The sequence below is a fragment of the Truncatella angustata genome (assembly GCF_020726525.1).
Source record: "Truncatella angustata strain MPI-SDFR-AT-0073 chromosome Unknown BKA67scaffold_13, whole genome shotgun sequence".
NCBI lineage: Eukaryota > Fungi > Ascomycota > Sordariomycetes > Amphisphaeriales > Sporocadaceae > Truncatella > Truncatella angustata.
In genome coordinates this window covers 568,452-582,973 of record NW_025763393.1, presented here as the reverse complement: position 1 = coordinate 582,973, position 14,522 = coordinate 568,452, and the positions used below count along the sequence as shown (strand labels likewise).

Below are 14,522 nucleotides of genomic sequence, written 5' to 3'. Positions count from 1 at the left end.
CAGTGGTCTAGACAACAAACCACTGGGGCGCGATGAGGGAAAAATGCATCAGTAAATTACACGCATTGACGAGCTCCATTAGCGAAATGCGCATCTACGGAGAATACATAGTACTATACTATGTACAGTTGGCAGGTTGGGCTGTCGGGAGGGGGGCATGGGGGGATCAGGGATCCACGCGCGATGAAAATAAAGTTTTTGGTGCATTTGGTGACCAGCGTTTCATTTACAGACCACCATCTCCACTTGTGATCACCACGTATCATGATCACAGATTTGCACCCTCCATGACCTGTCAGCCAACGCGTCAATGGTCTCGACTGCAATCCCGGACGGCCCGTCGTGGGGCCTAGGACAACCCGATCCATAGTACATGTGATCTGTGAATTGAGAAACTCGAGACGAGACAACAAAAACGTGGCGGCTGCTGAATCATGCCGAGCATGTCGTCCCATACATATGTTCTAAGGCGGGGGACTTGGGTTCCATCAGATTCTTCACTGATACCCACGACCATACGGAAGTCGCTGGCAAGCAAGATAATTACCTCATCCAGGGGTTTTGAAGATCGCGCCACACCACTACAGGATCTGTCTCGGCGAAATATTGACTCGAGACGCCAGTAGACGACAGAGAATATGGCCAGAACGCGACCTTGGCTTTTTTCTTCTTCTTCTTTTTTCCCTCTCGGTTGTTTAATTGCTAAGAGAGAGACTTTGGCTATTAGTAGGGTATGTCACCTATTTTTGAACCTTGTCAGGATAATGTGAACGATTATATGCATGATATTGCTCTTCTGGTTAATTCTACATGGTATAGCGTAGAGTTAGCAATTTTTAACAAGGGTACGAAAACATCTAGCGCTCGAGCCATAGTCATCGCAAGATCCATCAATCATAGGAATGCGGTGCTTTGTGAGCTGCCCATACGTACGGGTGTAAGTTAATGCCAGAGCAGACGCAAGACCCGGGAAGATACCGCGTGACACAAGAAGAATTTGAGTATGTCAAAGTGTCGCAACGCTAAGAGGATCCGGAATATGTGTTGTTTACGTATATTTGTGAGTGTATGTAGGTGCGTGCGTGCGTGTGACAACCCGAGTCAAGCCCGGATGTCTTGCACCAAGACATGTTAATCTTCGTGAGATGTTCGGCGTTATCAAATGATTCTGTTTAGCTTCGAAAAGTTCTAACCTAGATGTCTGAGCCGATCAAGCGGTTGCGGACGTTGGAATCAGGCACTTGTGGCTTATCAAGTTGGGCCACTAAGGTACGGCCAAAACCCGCGCCAACCATTTAAAAAGTCACAGCGAACCAGCGCTGGGCAGGCGGGCAGCCGGCAGACACAGCCTAAGCCAAGCCTGGCACGTTTCAGAAGAAGCACGAGCCATGTCTGTGGTTCATCCGATCAGCTCTTCCCATCGATCAATCAGTCAATCAATCAATCAGTCATCTCAATTGCTCCTCTTCACCATCAGCAGCGCCCCAGCAGCCCGGTTGGGAAGGTCTGAACTGCTATACTACCACTCTAATAAACCCCGCAGCTTGCGTGTTGTTGCTGATATTGCATTAAATGGCTGCAGAATAGCAGTGCATGATATTGACCCCGGATTGCTTGTGGCTAGGGTTCACTGCAGTAACCGTTGAAACTGTCGAACTGCCTATTGGGAAGAACGATTCAAAAGTCGTCTGGACGACGGATGCATCTATTCGGTCCCGCGCTGTGCCTCTGTAGCGGGACAAGCCAGCTTGGCAAAGTACTGTACTGTTTGTTATGTACGGGGTATTATTCTAGAAATCATAAGCTGCGTCACTCCTCCGCAAGCCTCGCCAAGAGTCCCCTTGTCGTATTTGGCGGCGCCGTTGCCTTCAGATGGATCTTGGTGCGGAATGTACCTGCATATTGGAAACGCTCTAGCAGGGCTAGCGGCAGGGGTTAACTCCACACATCTGCATCGGTCAGCCACGCTAGACGACAGTTGCTTGGGAAAGGGGTAGGATTGGCACAGGGCCACGAGAAGATTGGATGAACACGCGCAGAGATCCGAAGCTACCGCTTGCCACTGGTGTGTCAAGTTTCCCGATGGTAATCAGCGCACATCTCATAATAAGCTTGATTTGTTTTGGGAAACAGATTGGCAGACTCTTGTCATGCACGGAAAGCCGCCAGACAGGTTTGTGACGAACGCTGGGTCTGATGGAAACAGTTCTGTTTGGCTGGGAATGTCCACGCCGTAAAACAAACAGCGGAAGCACGTACGTATTACATATCACAGTACACCCCTATACTTGTATAACTTAGTATACCGCCCGACTGTACTTGCAAAAGGACTACTGAGAGCTCACTATCGCCATCGCTGAAGTGTTAATCCTCTGCGCACGTCCCAGACGGAGCGTTTTGGTGACCAAAGTTTGCTGCTTGTTACAGCACAGCCTCTCGAATGCGCGAACAGAACTCAGTTTGAGCGCTTATAATGGCGATCATTTAACATACTTCTGCGCTTGTGATCCGTGCATGCCCATAATTGCTCTTGGTGTTGCTGACTTTGCTTTCGTGAGATCCGATCTAACCACAGACCGCTGTCAACTATCACCTGGGCATGATCTACTGGATCCGCCGCAGGCGTGGTTGCTTTGTCGGCGCAAGGCGAGACATAAATCTGCGCCCGTCTGTTTTACCATGGACTCAGCAGTTTGTCAGTGGCGGCTTGAGCCAGGGGATACTGGAGCAGTTTTCACGATGCCCCAGACTCTGCCAAGCAAACGAGTTTTGTTCTCGACCTCAGCTGTCTCCTGTCCGGTCCACCATGAAAGTCCCGGATTCCCCAATGATCGACACCATGGTTTGTGACGTCGTAACAGGCACAAAGTAGAATTGAAGGGGCCTGGATCTAATTTCACACCCCCCCATCTGCTCATCTCGCACACCGCACCAAGCAGCATGGGCGTGCCCCTCCCAGGCAGTCCCTTTCACTTTCCGCCATGATTTGATCATTTGTAGGAATAATGAAGCTCATTTCCCTAGCAGCCTAGTAGTTCATGTCCCTGTCTGGTGTTTACCACGGCGGATCGCCTCACAGATTTCCTGGACGTTTCGTAGATTCACCCCGCTCCCCCCGCCTCGAAATGCAAGATGCAGGCTAGCGACTCGAGTAGTTTAATTCCACCTCGTCACCCGTCAACATCTACGAGTTTCCTCCTTCCTTCTTTCTCTTCACCCTCTCTTTTGCCTTTCGGGTTCGACATTTCTCAAGCACGGCCGACTTTTTTCAGCCAGTCCATTCCTTTAGGTACATACGATTCGCATCCACCCACTCACAATCACTGTCTCTCACATTCACCCACTCCTTCCTTCCCGTATCCGCTCGCTAGTCAAAACCACCATCCCCACCCCGACATTCACTCAAAATCCCCGGTGTGGCCTGCTCAGAGACCCTGACCTCTTTACAGACCAACCACTTCCGCTCATTCAGCAACAACAACAACAACCACCCGCTTCGGCGCACATTCACTCCTTCACAAACATACCAGAAATCCCCGGATACTTTCATCTCGTTTGACAAGTTTTCATTTCGTCTACGAGCATCAGGATTTTTTCAGTTGTTATCTTCAACCCGTTCGGCTAGTTCGACATTGACACTCTTTCGCCTGGACGCCAGTCGCCAGCTCGTCAACCACAAGCACAGGATTCTGCTTCGTAACAAACTCCACGAATCGCATCTCACGATCTCGTCAAATCAAAGCAGTTGATTCTGTCTCTCAATCTTGTCGAACAAGACTTGCCTGTTGTCCAACCACACTCTCTATCTGAGGCCATCTGGATCATACCTAGCTCCACATCATCATTACTGCTACAGATAAAAGAGGCAATCTCTCACCAACTCTTGTGAACCTTTGGAGCAGCCCTCAGCTTCAAAACAGGAAATCTTCTATTTAAGGTATGTCATGAATACCAAATCTGGCTGGTCCGCCATCTTGATCTTCCACCTATTCTGGGGATCTGCATTCCCGTTGCCATCACTGAGCGCCATTGTTCTTTTTCCGGTGTCAAGGTTCTTGGCGCGGGCTGTCTGCCAGCGGACAAGAAAGAAATACCTCGTCAAAAGAAGCACGGATGGCAATAATGGAGGAAACCTTGTTCTTTCCATAGTGCCATGTCATTGTTTCATTGTCATCTCCACATTCATAACCGGGCCCACGTGCGGGTGTCCGCGCCGAATCCAGCATATGCATCGGCATCGGACCACCATAAACTCTCTTCACTTGCTCATTCGTTCCGCTCAAACATACACACGTTCCTTAAACCAACACCGTCGAGGTGATCATTCATTTCACTAACGCGATCCGCAGACATTCCTTGATTCAACTTGTCAACCATCATCAAGATGAAGCAGTCAATGTTTCTCGCGGCCACTAGCGCCATCATGGCTCTCGCCACACCCGTCGACAAGCGCCTTGTTGTCGAGACTGACATTGTAGTCGAGTACCAAACCGTCACTGTCACTGCTGGCGACGAGCCTGCTACCACCACCACCACCGGTGTCTCTAAGCCTACTGTTTTCGTCAACGGCGGCAAGCACAGATCTAAGTCGTCTTCTAGCACCGTTGTCGTCCCGTCCAGCGCGGCTCCTGCGGTTGTCTACGTCACTTCCACCAAGACCTACGGCGCCTCGTCTGTTGCCGAGACTACAGAGGCAACTTCCGTGGCTGAGCCCACCACTGAGGTTGTTGAGACCACTGAAGCTGCTCAAACTACTGAGGCTGCTCAGACCACTGTGGAGCCTGTTGCTACCAGCACCCAGGCCGCATCCAGCTATGTTGAGGCCGCGGCTTCTAGCAGCACCCAGGCCTCAGCTTCGCCTTCGGACATGGCTAGCACTGCTCTGTACGCTCACAACCTTCACCGTGCCAACCACTCTGCTCCCGCTATGGAGTGGCTCGATGAGATCGCTACCTACGCTGAGACTACCGCCAACAGCTGCAAGTTCGCACACGACATGTAAGTTATTCTTTCACCGCCTATCCAATATGGCATGACTGACAATTACCCAGGGACCAAGGATCTGGCAACTACGGCCAGAACATCGCCATGTGGGCTACGTCTGACAACGCTGCTGCGCTTGGCGAGGCTGGCGCCATCGGCATGGCCTCCCACGACATGTGGTACAATGGCGAAGTCAACCTCTTCCTGCCTTCCTACTACGGCGAGTCCACTCCCGACATGACCGACTTCGAAGCTTGGGGTCACTTCTCTCAGCTTGTCTGGAAGGGATCCAACCAGCTCGGCTGCTACGCCAAGCTTTGCGCCGCCGGCACCATGTACTCCGACATGGATGCTTGGTACATGGTCTGCAACTACAGACCCGCTGGTACGTTAATCCGGTGTCAAACGAGGGCGAGACTCATAAAGACTAACTTTCTTACAGGCAACGTTGGCGGCGGTTACGGCACCAACATTGCGCAGTCCCTTGGCGAGGCTACCGTCACCAACTAAGTTTCGCCATCTAGAACGCCGCCGTGAATCGGCCCCTAGTCTCGAACGTGCCTTGAGGGCAGGGAGTCTATGATGAGCCTGGAGCGAATCAACAGAGCATGTCTCTTATATTCTTGTAGTGTATAAACTTGTACACGAAGTCTGTTTATCAACCACCAACGTTCATACCGCGCACAGTCGTGGTGGTCACCACATACCGTTCCAGCTCACCGAGAGAAGATCCTGTGCATGGCGGAAACAATCCGCACCAATCTCACGATGACGACTGCAATGACCAAAAGAAACTGGGCGTGTCAAGGGGGTTCGGGGCAAAAGGGAATTCATTGGCACTTGAGCATTTTTCTACATTTCGTTGCCAGACTTTCGGCGGTTGCATCTGCGGTTCTTTCTTCGACCTGGTCCTTGTTTTTGGTTCCCTGGTTTCTTGAACTACCGGATTAGGCCATCATCTTTGGAGGGACATGCATTTTCATCAGTCGAGTCTCGGCCCCTTTTCTGATTTTTCTTCACTTCTTGTACCTAGCCTGTTTTTCTGCATGGCATTGTCCCGAGACTCGACGTGATGGATGCCGCCCTCGCTTGAAATGTGTTGTCACATTGGGATTGGCGTCATGGCAAAAGTCATTAGGGTCGAAGGGATGTCCGCGAAATGGCTTGAGAATTAGGGTTCTCTGGGATGAGCAAAACATGTTTTCGCGTTGATTTCGCTGTAGACTTGAGAGACAAGAGACGGCCCAAGTCCAGCTAGCCATGAAAATGCTGACGATGATTTATCACATCTTTTCCTCATCTGATGCTGTGTGACATGTGCAATGTTCCTCAAACTATGTTTATTATCAATCGCGTCTTCACCACAATGCAGGTTTATGTTGGCTTTCGTCATGGTCAATGCACCTTGCCCCGTCAAGTACCGAAACATCGATGTAGTCTAGACTAGTCCAAACGTCGCCAGTTCTGCACACTCCAACTCTCGTTCCGCGGACTATGATGGACAAGTACATGGCAATCAACGAGGCTGGTCTTCACAGAAGATCCCGACTTTGACGCGTCATCGCACATGAGCTGAAGTATGGCAAGATGTCCGAGGGCGCGCCAATTTTCGGCCAAGAACCTGAACCTTGAAATAAATTTAATCGAGTCTTTAGCAACACGAGTTCAGCTGCGCGCCACCAGCAGCGCCGGTGCTGGTATGCTTAGGCACTGTACCAAAAGAATCATCATCATCATCGTATCCGTCACTTTATCTTGAATAGGAAGTAGTAGTTTCATATGCCCGGACCGCATATGCCAATATGTGTGCTCCCGGATTGCAGATCATTGGGAGAATATCTCAATATTGTCAATGTCTGACCGTTTTCCTAGGAGCCTTGCGGGGTTGGACTTTGTGGTGCCGTCATGGGGGTTGAATCCGAATTAGTAGAAAGAGAAAGAGATGGTTACGAAGAATCGGCATCGTGTCCGACGCCTTGAAACGGCGTTCTTGTTCTATTCAATACCGATGAGCTCAGGAGGACCTCTCGGTTGTTTGTTGTGCTCTTCCGTGATGGTTCACTTTGTATACCCCACCGACCGACGTGCTTTATTCATCGTGAGCCTCGTGCTTTCGCTCATATGGAAACCTTGCACTATTTCAACGTGGAATATTTCAGCAGTCCATGCGTGCTGCAACGAGGTTAGTAAACCGCGCACTCTCTACATTCTCTTGCGCGACGAGCCCACCATTTCACCAAGGATATTAGATTATCAATTGCCCCAGAAACACTTTGCGAATTTCATACTCCGTCCACTTATTGCGTCGTAACGCGTCAGCAAAGGAAAACAAAAAGGGCCACCGGGGCGCCTTGGTCCAGCACCCATCCCACATGTACGCACCGACCCGTGCCGTGTCTAGGTCCTTTTGCTTCTAGATCCTGTCTCAGACGCGTCAAAGATAGAACGAGAATTTTTTTAGATAAGGGCATCTCGCATCAGATTGGGGGACGTCCACCGATGGCGGTAAGACCCCCTTTTGGCATTTGACGGTGGTTGGGGGAGGCGTTGACTTTGTGGCGTGTCGTTGTTTCTATTGTGCTCCGATGGAATGGCGAGGACTGCACGTTCGAGACAAGCAGCGCACCGGGCCTTTGGGAGCGGCATACATGAGAGTAATGCCTGCATGGAGCTTGAACAAGAAATTCTTATCTTGCAACAGCTATATTCGTTAGAGGCTTTTGCCTTCGACCAGAGTTGCGATTGTAATGCCGAGGCGAGAGGGGATGGGCGGTTCTAGCACCTTTGCTCGCGCAACGTCATTCGCGCGGTGTATTATTCAATTCTACTGTATTTCCGACCGTTGGCAAACCGAGAGTCGGTCCGCACCGTGACATATCCGCCAGCGGCAGGTTCATGAGGACTAGCGTCTTCACCGTCCGGCAACAACTTTGGAACCGAGCAGTGCCTTGAGGTCCAGAACAGTCCAGTGCTGTCATCCTATGGTAAACCTTGACTGTCCAGCGGGTAAATAACGACAAGACACAGATCCAGGCCACCAGGCGTGTAGGATCTGTGGTTAGAACGGTTTTATGTGTACAGAACTTCGTAGCGCCAGGCGAGGTTTGATATTGTTTTGTTGTCTTTTCCTTGTGGGACGAGTCATGCTCGAATAATCTACCAACAGCGTCCTCTAAATCGGGTTGCCAAAAAGCAGTACCCAAGCTGCTCAAACCACGTCTTCCGGAGCGTTTGCCCAGATACCAGTGGCCTTGTCTGTTTTGTAAGTATAGGACATGTCTTTCTTGGTGACTCGTTGCGATTTCTAACTCTTTAATGTCAATATAGTCCTGGGGTAGAAAAGAAACGCCCTCTCACCTAGCTTCCGTCCCCGTCCCCGTCACCGAACGACCGCATGTATGTCTCCTTACTACTCCTACTCCCACTCCCACTCTGACTACCAGGTCGTACACCTCGTGAGGTGTTTTCCCTTTCTCCCTTGGCTAGATCGCCAGTGAGCCGGCCCATAGATATCTCAACTCATCACATCTCTATACAATGCAAGATAGCAAGCGGCAGTAGTAATACATCAACGACCGACACCTTGGAGCGCCGCTGCAAGTATAGACGCATAGGAGTTTGGAATCATGGAGATAACATCCCCATTCTCCTTTTTCTGTTATGTTTTATTTAACAAATTTTCGTTATCTTTTTATTACAAATTCTTTTTTCGAGACGGGGGCGTGTGTCGTTCAACAAGTTTCGTCAGACGCACACGAGGGCCCTATCCACTACTCCTCTTCTGCTCTGGAACAGGTCACCATGGCAAATAGGGGTTTCCAGGACATCGAACTTGGAAGGCAGATATTTGGGACTCAACTCAGGTGCTTCATCGAGCGTATAATACTTCCTGAGGCTAAATCAATGGCATCGGGTCGGTCAGCAGGCAAGCATTATACCCATGGTTTGAAAGAAACAGAGAGTTGGAGACGTATATAGGAGTTTTGGAGTTCATTTAAAACAAATCTATCTATGATCCAGGAACGCCCACAGCATCACAGCAATGTCGTTATGCCAATGCAGCCACTCAAAACCAGAGAATCATCAATCTATAATGCGAAAGAAAAATACAACCAGAAGGGTATATGCAATTTGCGCCAAGAGTTTTATGCCTTATCCATCTATCATGTCTTCCTCGTGGTCAACTTTCTCATCGAGAAACCGAGGTGAGCCTGCACTCTTCCTCAGGCCTATGCTTGTGATTTGTGCTCACTCGGTATCGCTGCCGTTTCCGTGATCGGCACTCCACCGTTGCTCCCTGTCCCTGGCAGTCGAGACATCGGTGGCCGTATCACCGCTGACCTTTCTCGGTCCTACCACGACGTCTTTCCACGGCGACTCCTCGGCCGTGTCCTCACCATCGTCGTCATCGTCGTCGTCGTCGTCGTCGTTATCCTCCTCATTCCGCTCATCGACCTGCAAGTCCTGCGCGCTGGCGTCCCGTGGCCGTCCTCCCTCAAGCTCTCCGTCGCCGGAAAGGAGTGACTCCGGGTCGAGGATGGCATCTGTCGCATGTCGGCGTAACGGCTGTGGGGTCTCGATGACTAGGGTGTCCGGGTCTAGGACGACATCGGTGGGATGTCTGCGTATGGGCTGCGGACTGAACGGTCTGACGCCCCGGCTCTGGTTGAAATCGCTGAAGATACTGTCGGCATCGCCCCCGTCGCCCTCGCGGTCGATGGCCCCGGCCAGGCTCTGGTACCGGTCGTTATCGACCAGCAGGCTGTCGGCGCGGCCGTGTCCCCTATGCGCAGGCGTGCCCGACCGGCCGGAAGCCGAGTCCGCCAGGATGCTCTTGGGAGGCAGTATACTAAAGAGCCTCGCGCCCTCTGCCGCCGCCGCCGCCGCCGAGGCGCCCCCCATGACCGAGGAGTCCATGCCGCTCGCCAAGGCCGCGTCCTCGTCGCTGGCGAAGAGATCCTTTCCCTTGTCCAGCAGCTCGTCGAGCCCTCCTCCGGTCCACCCCTTGCGGGCCAGGCTCTCGAAGATGTCGACTTCGGCCCGCACCAGGCTGCAGCTGGCGTCGAGGATCTTCTCGCTCGTCTCCTGGCTCTCGCGGAGCATGGTGCGGGCGTGCTCGCCGTGCAGGGTGGTGAGGCCGTCGAGCTTGGTGGTGAGTTCGACAAGGTGCTCGCGGAACTTGCCCACGTCCCGCCTGCGCTGCTTGTGGAGGCGCAGCCCCTCCTTCTCGAGCTTTCGGATCTCGCGGGACTGCGCGGCCGCTGACCGCCGGTACGACTCGTCCTCGTCCTCGATAGCCGCCCGCCACTTGTCCAGCTCGTGCAGCAGCGGCACCTCGAAGCTCCGGTACACGGTCTCGCTCAGGATCTGCTGGTGGTTCGCCACCAGCTGGTGCACGCCCGAGGCGCCCAGCAGCAGGTCCGCCGTGCACGACCCGCTCGAGGCCGTGAAGCTGTTGGTCAGGCTCGCCGGCTTCTGGTGGTCCGGGCCCAGGGCGTCGGAGCGCGATTCCTTGAGGCGGGCGCACGCCTCGAGCGATGCGCCAAAGGCGGACGCGGCCACCGACAGCGAGGCCAGCGCCTGTCGGTATGTCTTAGCGGTGGCGAGCAGGTCACCGTATGCGATCTGGCTGGCTTCGAGGTCGGCCTTGGTCAGGATGGCGTGGGAGGGCCGCGGCGGTGGGGGCATGGGCAGGGTGTAGGTGGACATGCGGTTTGTGGTGGCATACGTAAAGGTCGGCGAGCCGGGGATCGGCGGGAGCTGTGATGGCGACGGCGAGGTCGGCCGGGTCTGAGGGGCGCCTCCGGGGGTCGCCGTTGAGGTCATCTCGGCTGGTGGTGATGTTGCGATGCGTGTATGCGAAAGTGAGATGAGACGGGGGGTGCTGGTAACTTTAGATGATGAGGATCCTTGAGTTGTGAGTGGTCCGGTTTGTTTACTTTCAGCTAGACTGGCTGGACCTCCGACCCTGTCTATTGCTATTGAGTACGATTTGTTGCTGCTCCGCACATAAGTCCTTAATTCAATCTGGTAATTTTCATTTACAGAAGTGAAGATGGTGTCATTTAGGTTTGTGAGAGAATGGCGCAAGTCTGGCCCAAAGTTAAGTGATACCGGTAGGGAGAAAGATAACAAAGACCTCCCTGCCCGTAGTTATGCTTCGGTCCCTGTTTCTCGGTTGCCTTGTGACCGAAAGCTGGCCCACCGCCCGCTCACGCCCCCACCAACACACCGTATCATGAATTGTCAGATGCGCTAATCCAGGCCATGGGATGGGCGTTGGGAGGAGAGCCGACCAGACATGCATGAGATTTGGATGACCTTGGAGCATGCCGTGACCTTGTAATCAAGTGAGGGTATGCAATAGGTGGACCCCTGCACACAATATGTACTAAGACAATCGTTATTTCAGTCGAGTATACCTACTTGTTCGGCTGAAGTTCTTCTGCTAGTGGGGTTCTGACGAACGGACGAACATACATATCCGTACACGAGAAGACCAAGTATGAAGATTCATTCTACTTACTTCAAGTCTTAGGTTAGTATCATTGGGAGCCACTGTCTAACATGTCCGCTTCATGCGCCCCGGTTTTAAACTCCTCAACTCCTCAACTCCTCAATTCCTGAAAATGGTTTATGTGTTGGCCGTCCCACGAATGTACAAGACCAATTTGTTTTTTTTCATTATGCATTACACGACTTTGATCTCGCCCGACTTTGTTTTCTCAATCATCCTTTTCCAGGTGGTCGATCTCATGTCCGAAAAGCCCGAACCAGTAATCCAGGAAGTACATGAGACGCCAATACAGGCTGGCTCTGTTCAAGTCGAACTCGCCATTCTCTAGTCGAGGAACTTCGTCTCCAATCATGCTGCCGCTGAACCATCCAATGAGGGGCACACGACTGCCAATGCGCTGAATGAGACCCTGCTGTGGCAGAAGTGCCTGCTCGGCTGTCAGGAGCTTAGCACGACGCGCCGTCGGTATCCTTCTACAGTAGTCGCCATTTTGTGCCTCAGCCCCTGTGTTTTCGGGCCGCGGGGGGTCATTGAATGACGCGGTCCCGTTGATAGTTGTGCCGGTGACGGTGGCTGACGAGGCTGTGCCAGTAGCAGTAGACAAGGTGGTAGAGTCAATGGTTTGAGTCGATGTTCGCGAATCGGGTGACGAGCCGTGGATACCAAGCTCCAGCCCGCTTGTTCGACCAGGTGCAGCGACTGCGGGGGTGGACTGCCAGTTCTTGGGCAGGGTAGACTGCTTTCCCTTCTGTAATCTGCTCCGGAGTGATGGCCCTCGAGAAAGTGGGTTCTCGTCCTGTAGCATGCCGACGTCGCCAGCCATGTCAACGACGGCAGCATCCTCCATGGGCGGCAGACCCCGATAGTGCTCTGCATAGACTAGATAGCCCAGGATCTTCTGAGGCGAGGCATAAGTGGCAGCGTTTGCCGCGTCGGCAGACTCGAATGTGACCTTGATCCAGTGTTCTCCGCCGTCGACCTGGTTCACTTTTGCCTTCTCGTGTGGGGTCAGGGGCTTCCGTCTGGTAAAGGCTGGGTCTCGCAGCTCTGACTTGTATCTCCGCTGCTCGATGGGAGGCTCGCGAGGGTAGTCTTCGCATATCCTGCCAGCCAGCTGCTCATAGTGGTTGATGGCTGCATACTGCTGGATGGACGATTTGTAGCCGCGCAGTATCACCTCGGTGGGCTCCTGTACGATTCGCGGCAGCTGAGCTGATGCGTTGTCGTCGGGGATGGTGGCATAGCTGGGCTTGCGCTGGGTGGCGGGGTTGGAGGTCTGTTCTTGCTTGGAGAGAAAGTCGGAAAAGATCCTATCGGCAGCTTGCATGGTCGCGTCCTCGCGCTTGGGGGGCAGACTGCCGGTCCTCGACCTCGACCTGCGGGTTGATTTTCCGAAAGAACCCGTCTCTGCTACTGCTCTCCGTCGCGGCGCATCTCGTAGGCGGTCGCCTCTGTGGTTGGGTTGTAAGTCAGGGTCAGGGTCGGGGTCAGGGTCACTGAGGGAACGAGACGCGGGATGGACCATGTAGATTGGGGCTGGGATATTGCGTACTCTGGAAATATCATGGCATAGGGCCTTGTAATGCCATCATCGCCGGTATACAGCTCCTCATCGGGGACGTTGTGTAGGATTAGAGGACGCATTGTGTGGAAACAGCAGTCGAGGCAGAGGCAGAAACAGTCGGAGGCTGCAGCGGGTTCAAAGAATGTGGCGACTCGTGAGGAAGAGCCTGTGCAGCTGAATGAATGGTTGTATTGGGGGAGGATCGGACCTTTGGATGCTTCTTTGCGAAGGCTTTCCTCTGGCGAGTTCGCGATCTTCAACTTTGTCCAGTCCGCCTTTAGTTGCTAACTAATAATAACGTTAGTGCTAACTAACTTGATGCTAGTCTAGGTAAGACTAGACTATGTGCGTACACTGTATAAACCGACCGTCTGCTGTACTGTAGTTATGTGGTCTGCCATAGCAACAAGCGGGTCCCCTGTGAAAATGCGTTTTACAGTACCGATTGTGCAGGGGCCCTTTGAGGTGCTACAGTAGATCTTCGGTGCATACCCACTGGAGCCTTGGCCAAGACGGTGTGCCGTCACGTCACAAGCCTCTATAAGCTCCCAAGCTTCCAAGCTTCCAGAGTGCCAGGTGCATGGCTTGCAGACTTGTAGTTACCCATGCCCGCCCCCCCAAGCTTCCATGAGCTAGCTATCCCAAAACGGCACACCGGACGACATCATAGCTTGTGAAGTTCGACCTCAAGCTGCCAACCTCAATTGCAACCTTCTACTTACTCTTTTCATATCGACAACATCCCGCACACAACCAATCTTCCACAATGTTCTCCTTCGTGAGTCTAGAAACCCTGGTTGGAGCTACTGCTCAGTCGCAGTGTCAATTGCTAACATACTCGCTACAGCGTAAGACCAAGGACATCATCACTGTCTTCCACAAGGCAAACTCTCCTGCCTCCACAAAGGTCGTCAACCTTTTGAAGCAGGTCTCTGCCAATGCCTCCGAGGTAGCTACCGAGGACCAGGCAAGCGATCACACCCACCAGACCGACCCCCAGCGCCCCGAGTTCGACCTCGACGTCACCGAGAGTGCCCCCACATCAGACCAGCTGAGGTCCATCCTTGAGTACGTCGGTGCAGGCAAGATTGGCTCCGTCATCCCAGGCGCGACCAATGAAAAGGACGCTTTGAAGAAGTTCAAGGAGGGCTCGGAAAACTTCAAGAGGCCAGTGGTATGTGGCGTCCCCCGCCATCGTTCATGCGCAATGTCATATTGCGTCAAGTTGCAGAAACTCCTACTTTCGTGCAAGCTAACATACATAGATTGTCGACTGGAACAACGGGAAGGCCGTTGCTAGTGAAAACGAGTCCGAGATCTTGAAGATGGTCAACGAGCTCAACAAGGCCTAATCTTTTCCTCGGAAGCTCCTGTCTCACCATGTACAAACTGCGATACCACCATGCATATGTCACTAGTCTATTCAATAGTCAAATGCTAAACTTTTCATGATGATAA

The 14,522-nt window shown here is 52.6% G+C and overlaps 6 protein-coding genes across 6 annotated transcripts; 4 read left to right on the top strand and 2 right to left on the bottom strand.

Annotated features, from left to right (window-relative positions):
* Window positions 1–3,914: 3,914 nt before the first annotated feature.
* BKA67DRAFT_587685 (uncharacterized protein) lies at window positions 3,915–4,370 on the top strand. The gene has a single exon (XM_046104341.1). The coding sequence runs from the start codon at window positions 3,945–3,947 to the stop codon at window positions 4,335–4,337; it is 393 nt and encodes a 130-aa protein (XP_045951370.1). The 5' UTR covers window positions 3,915–3,944; the 3' UTR covers window positions 4,338–4,370.
* Window positions 4,267–5,607, top strand: BKA67DRAFT_134967 (CAP domain-containing protein). The gene is made up of 3 exons (XM_046095033.1): window positions 4,267–4,998; window positions 5,052–5,368; window positions 5,426–5,607. The coding sequence occupies exons 1-3, from the start codon at window positions 4,385–4,387 to the stop codon at window positions 5,491–5,493; spliced, it is 999 nt and encodes a 332-aa protein (XP_045951369.1). The 5' UTR covers window positions 4,267–4,384; the 3' UTR covers window positions 5,494–5,607.
* Window positions 5,608–6,850: 1,243 nt separating this feature from the next.
* BKA67DRAFT_587679 (uncharacterized protein) lies at window positions 6,851–7,791 on the top strand. The gene is made up of 2 exons (XM_046104340.1): window positions 6,851–7,165; window positions 7,233–7,791. Exons 1-2 carry the CDS (start codon window positions 6,926–6,928, stop codon window positions 7,398–7,400), a joined length of 408 nt encoding a protein of 135 aa, XP_045951368.1. The 5' UTR covers window positions 6,851–6,925; the 3' UTR covers window positions 7,401–7,791.
* A 760-nt stretch (window positions 7,792–8,551) lies between these two features.
* BKA67DRAFT_596179 (uncharacterized protein) lies at window positions 8,552–10,809 on the bottom strand (the record flags this gene model as incomplete). The annotated part of the gene is made up of 2 exons (XM_046105267.1): window positions 8,552–8,638; window positions 9,340–10,809. The coding sequence occupies 2 exons, from the start codon at window positions 10,807–10,809 to the stop codon at window positions 8,552–8,554; spliced, it is 1,557 nt and encodes a 518-aa protein (XP_045951367.1).
* Window positions 10,810–11,215: 406 nt separating this feature from the next.
* Window positions 11,216–13,449, bottom strand: BKA67DRAFT_651797 (uncharacterized protein). Its single transcript, XM_046106086.1, has 3 exons — window positions 13,418–13,449; window positions 13,053–13,352; window positions 11,216–12,951 (listed from the first exon to the last, which is right to left on the bottom strand). Exons 2-3 carry the CDS (start codon window positions 13,142–13,144, stop codon window positions 11,709–11,711), a joined length of 1,335 nt encoding a protein of 444 aa, XP_045951366.1. The 5' UTR covers window positions 13,145–13,352; window positions 13,418–13,449; the 3' UTR covers window positions 11,216–11,708.
* Window positions 13,450–13,558: 109 nt separating this feature from the next.
* On the top strand, window positions 13,559–14,522 carry BKA67DRAFT_587673 (thioredoxin-like protein). The gene is made up of 3 exons (XM_046104339.1): window positions 13,559–13,842; window positions 13,912–14,238; window positions 14,330–14,522. The coding sequence occupies exons 1-3, from the start codon at window positions 13,831–13,833 to the stop codon at window positions 14,414–14,416; spliced, it is 426 nt and encodes a 141-aa protein (XP_045951365.1). The 5' UTR covers window positions 13,559–13,830; the 3' UTR covers window positions 14,417–14,522.

Coding starts and splice junctions, on each gene's coding strand:
- BKA67DRAFT_587685 (XM_046104341.1), top strand. CDS start 3,945: ATGAATACCAAATCTGGCTGGTCCGCCATCTTGATCTTCCACCTATTC.
- BKA67DRAFT_134967 (XM_046095033.1), top strand. CDS start 4,385: ATGAAGCAGTCAATGTTTCTCGCGGCCACTAGCGCCATCATGGCTCTC. Junction 4,999..5,051: donor TGCAAGTTCGCACACGACAT/GTAAGTTATTCT, acceptor ACAATTACCCAG/GGACCAAGGATCTGGCAACT. Junction 5,369..5,425: donor CTGCAACTACAGACCCGCTG/GTACGTTAATCC, acceptor ACTTTCTTACAG/GCAACGTTGGCGGCGGTTAC.
- BKA67DRAFT_587679 (XM_046104340.1), top strand. CDS start 6,926: ATGGTTACGAAGAATCGGCATCGTGTCCGACGCCTTGAAACGGCGTTC. Junction 7,166..7,232: donor TCCATGCGTGCTGCAACGAG/GTTAGTAAACCG, acceptor CAAGGATATTAG/ATTATCAATTGCCCCAGAAA.
- BKA67DRAFT_651797 (XM_046106086.1), bottom strand. CDS start 13,144: ATGCGTCCTCTAATCCTACACAACGTCCCCGATGAGGAGCTGTATACC. Junction 12,952..13,052: donor TATGCCATGATATTTCCAGA/GTACGCAATATC, acceptor ACCCAACCACAG/AGGCGACCGCCTACGAGATG.
- BKA67DRAFT_587673 (XM_046104339.1), top strand. Junction 14,239..14,329: donor AAAACTTCAAGAGGCCAGTG/GTATGTGGCGTC, acceptor TAACATACATAG/ATTGTCGACTGGAACAACGG.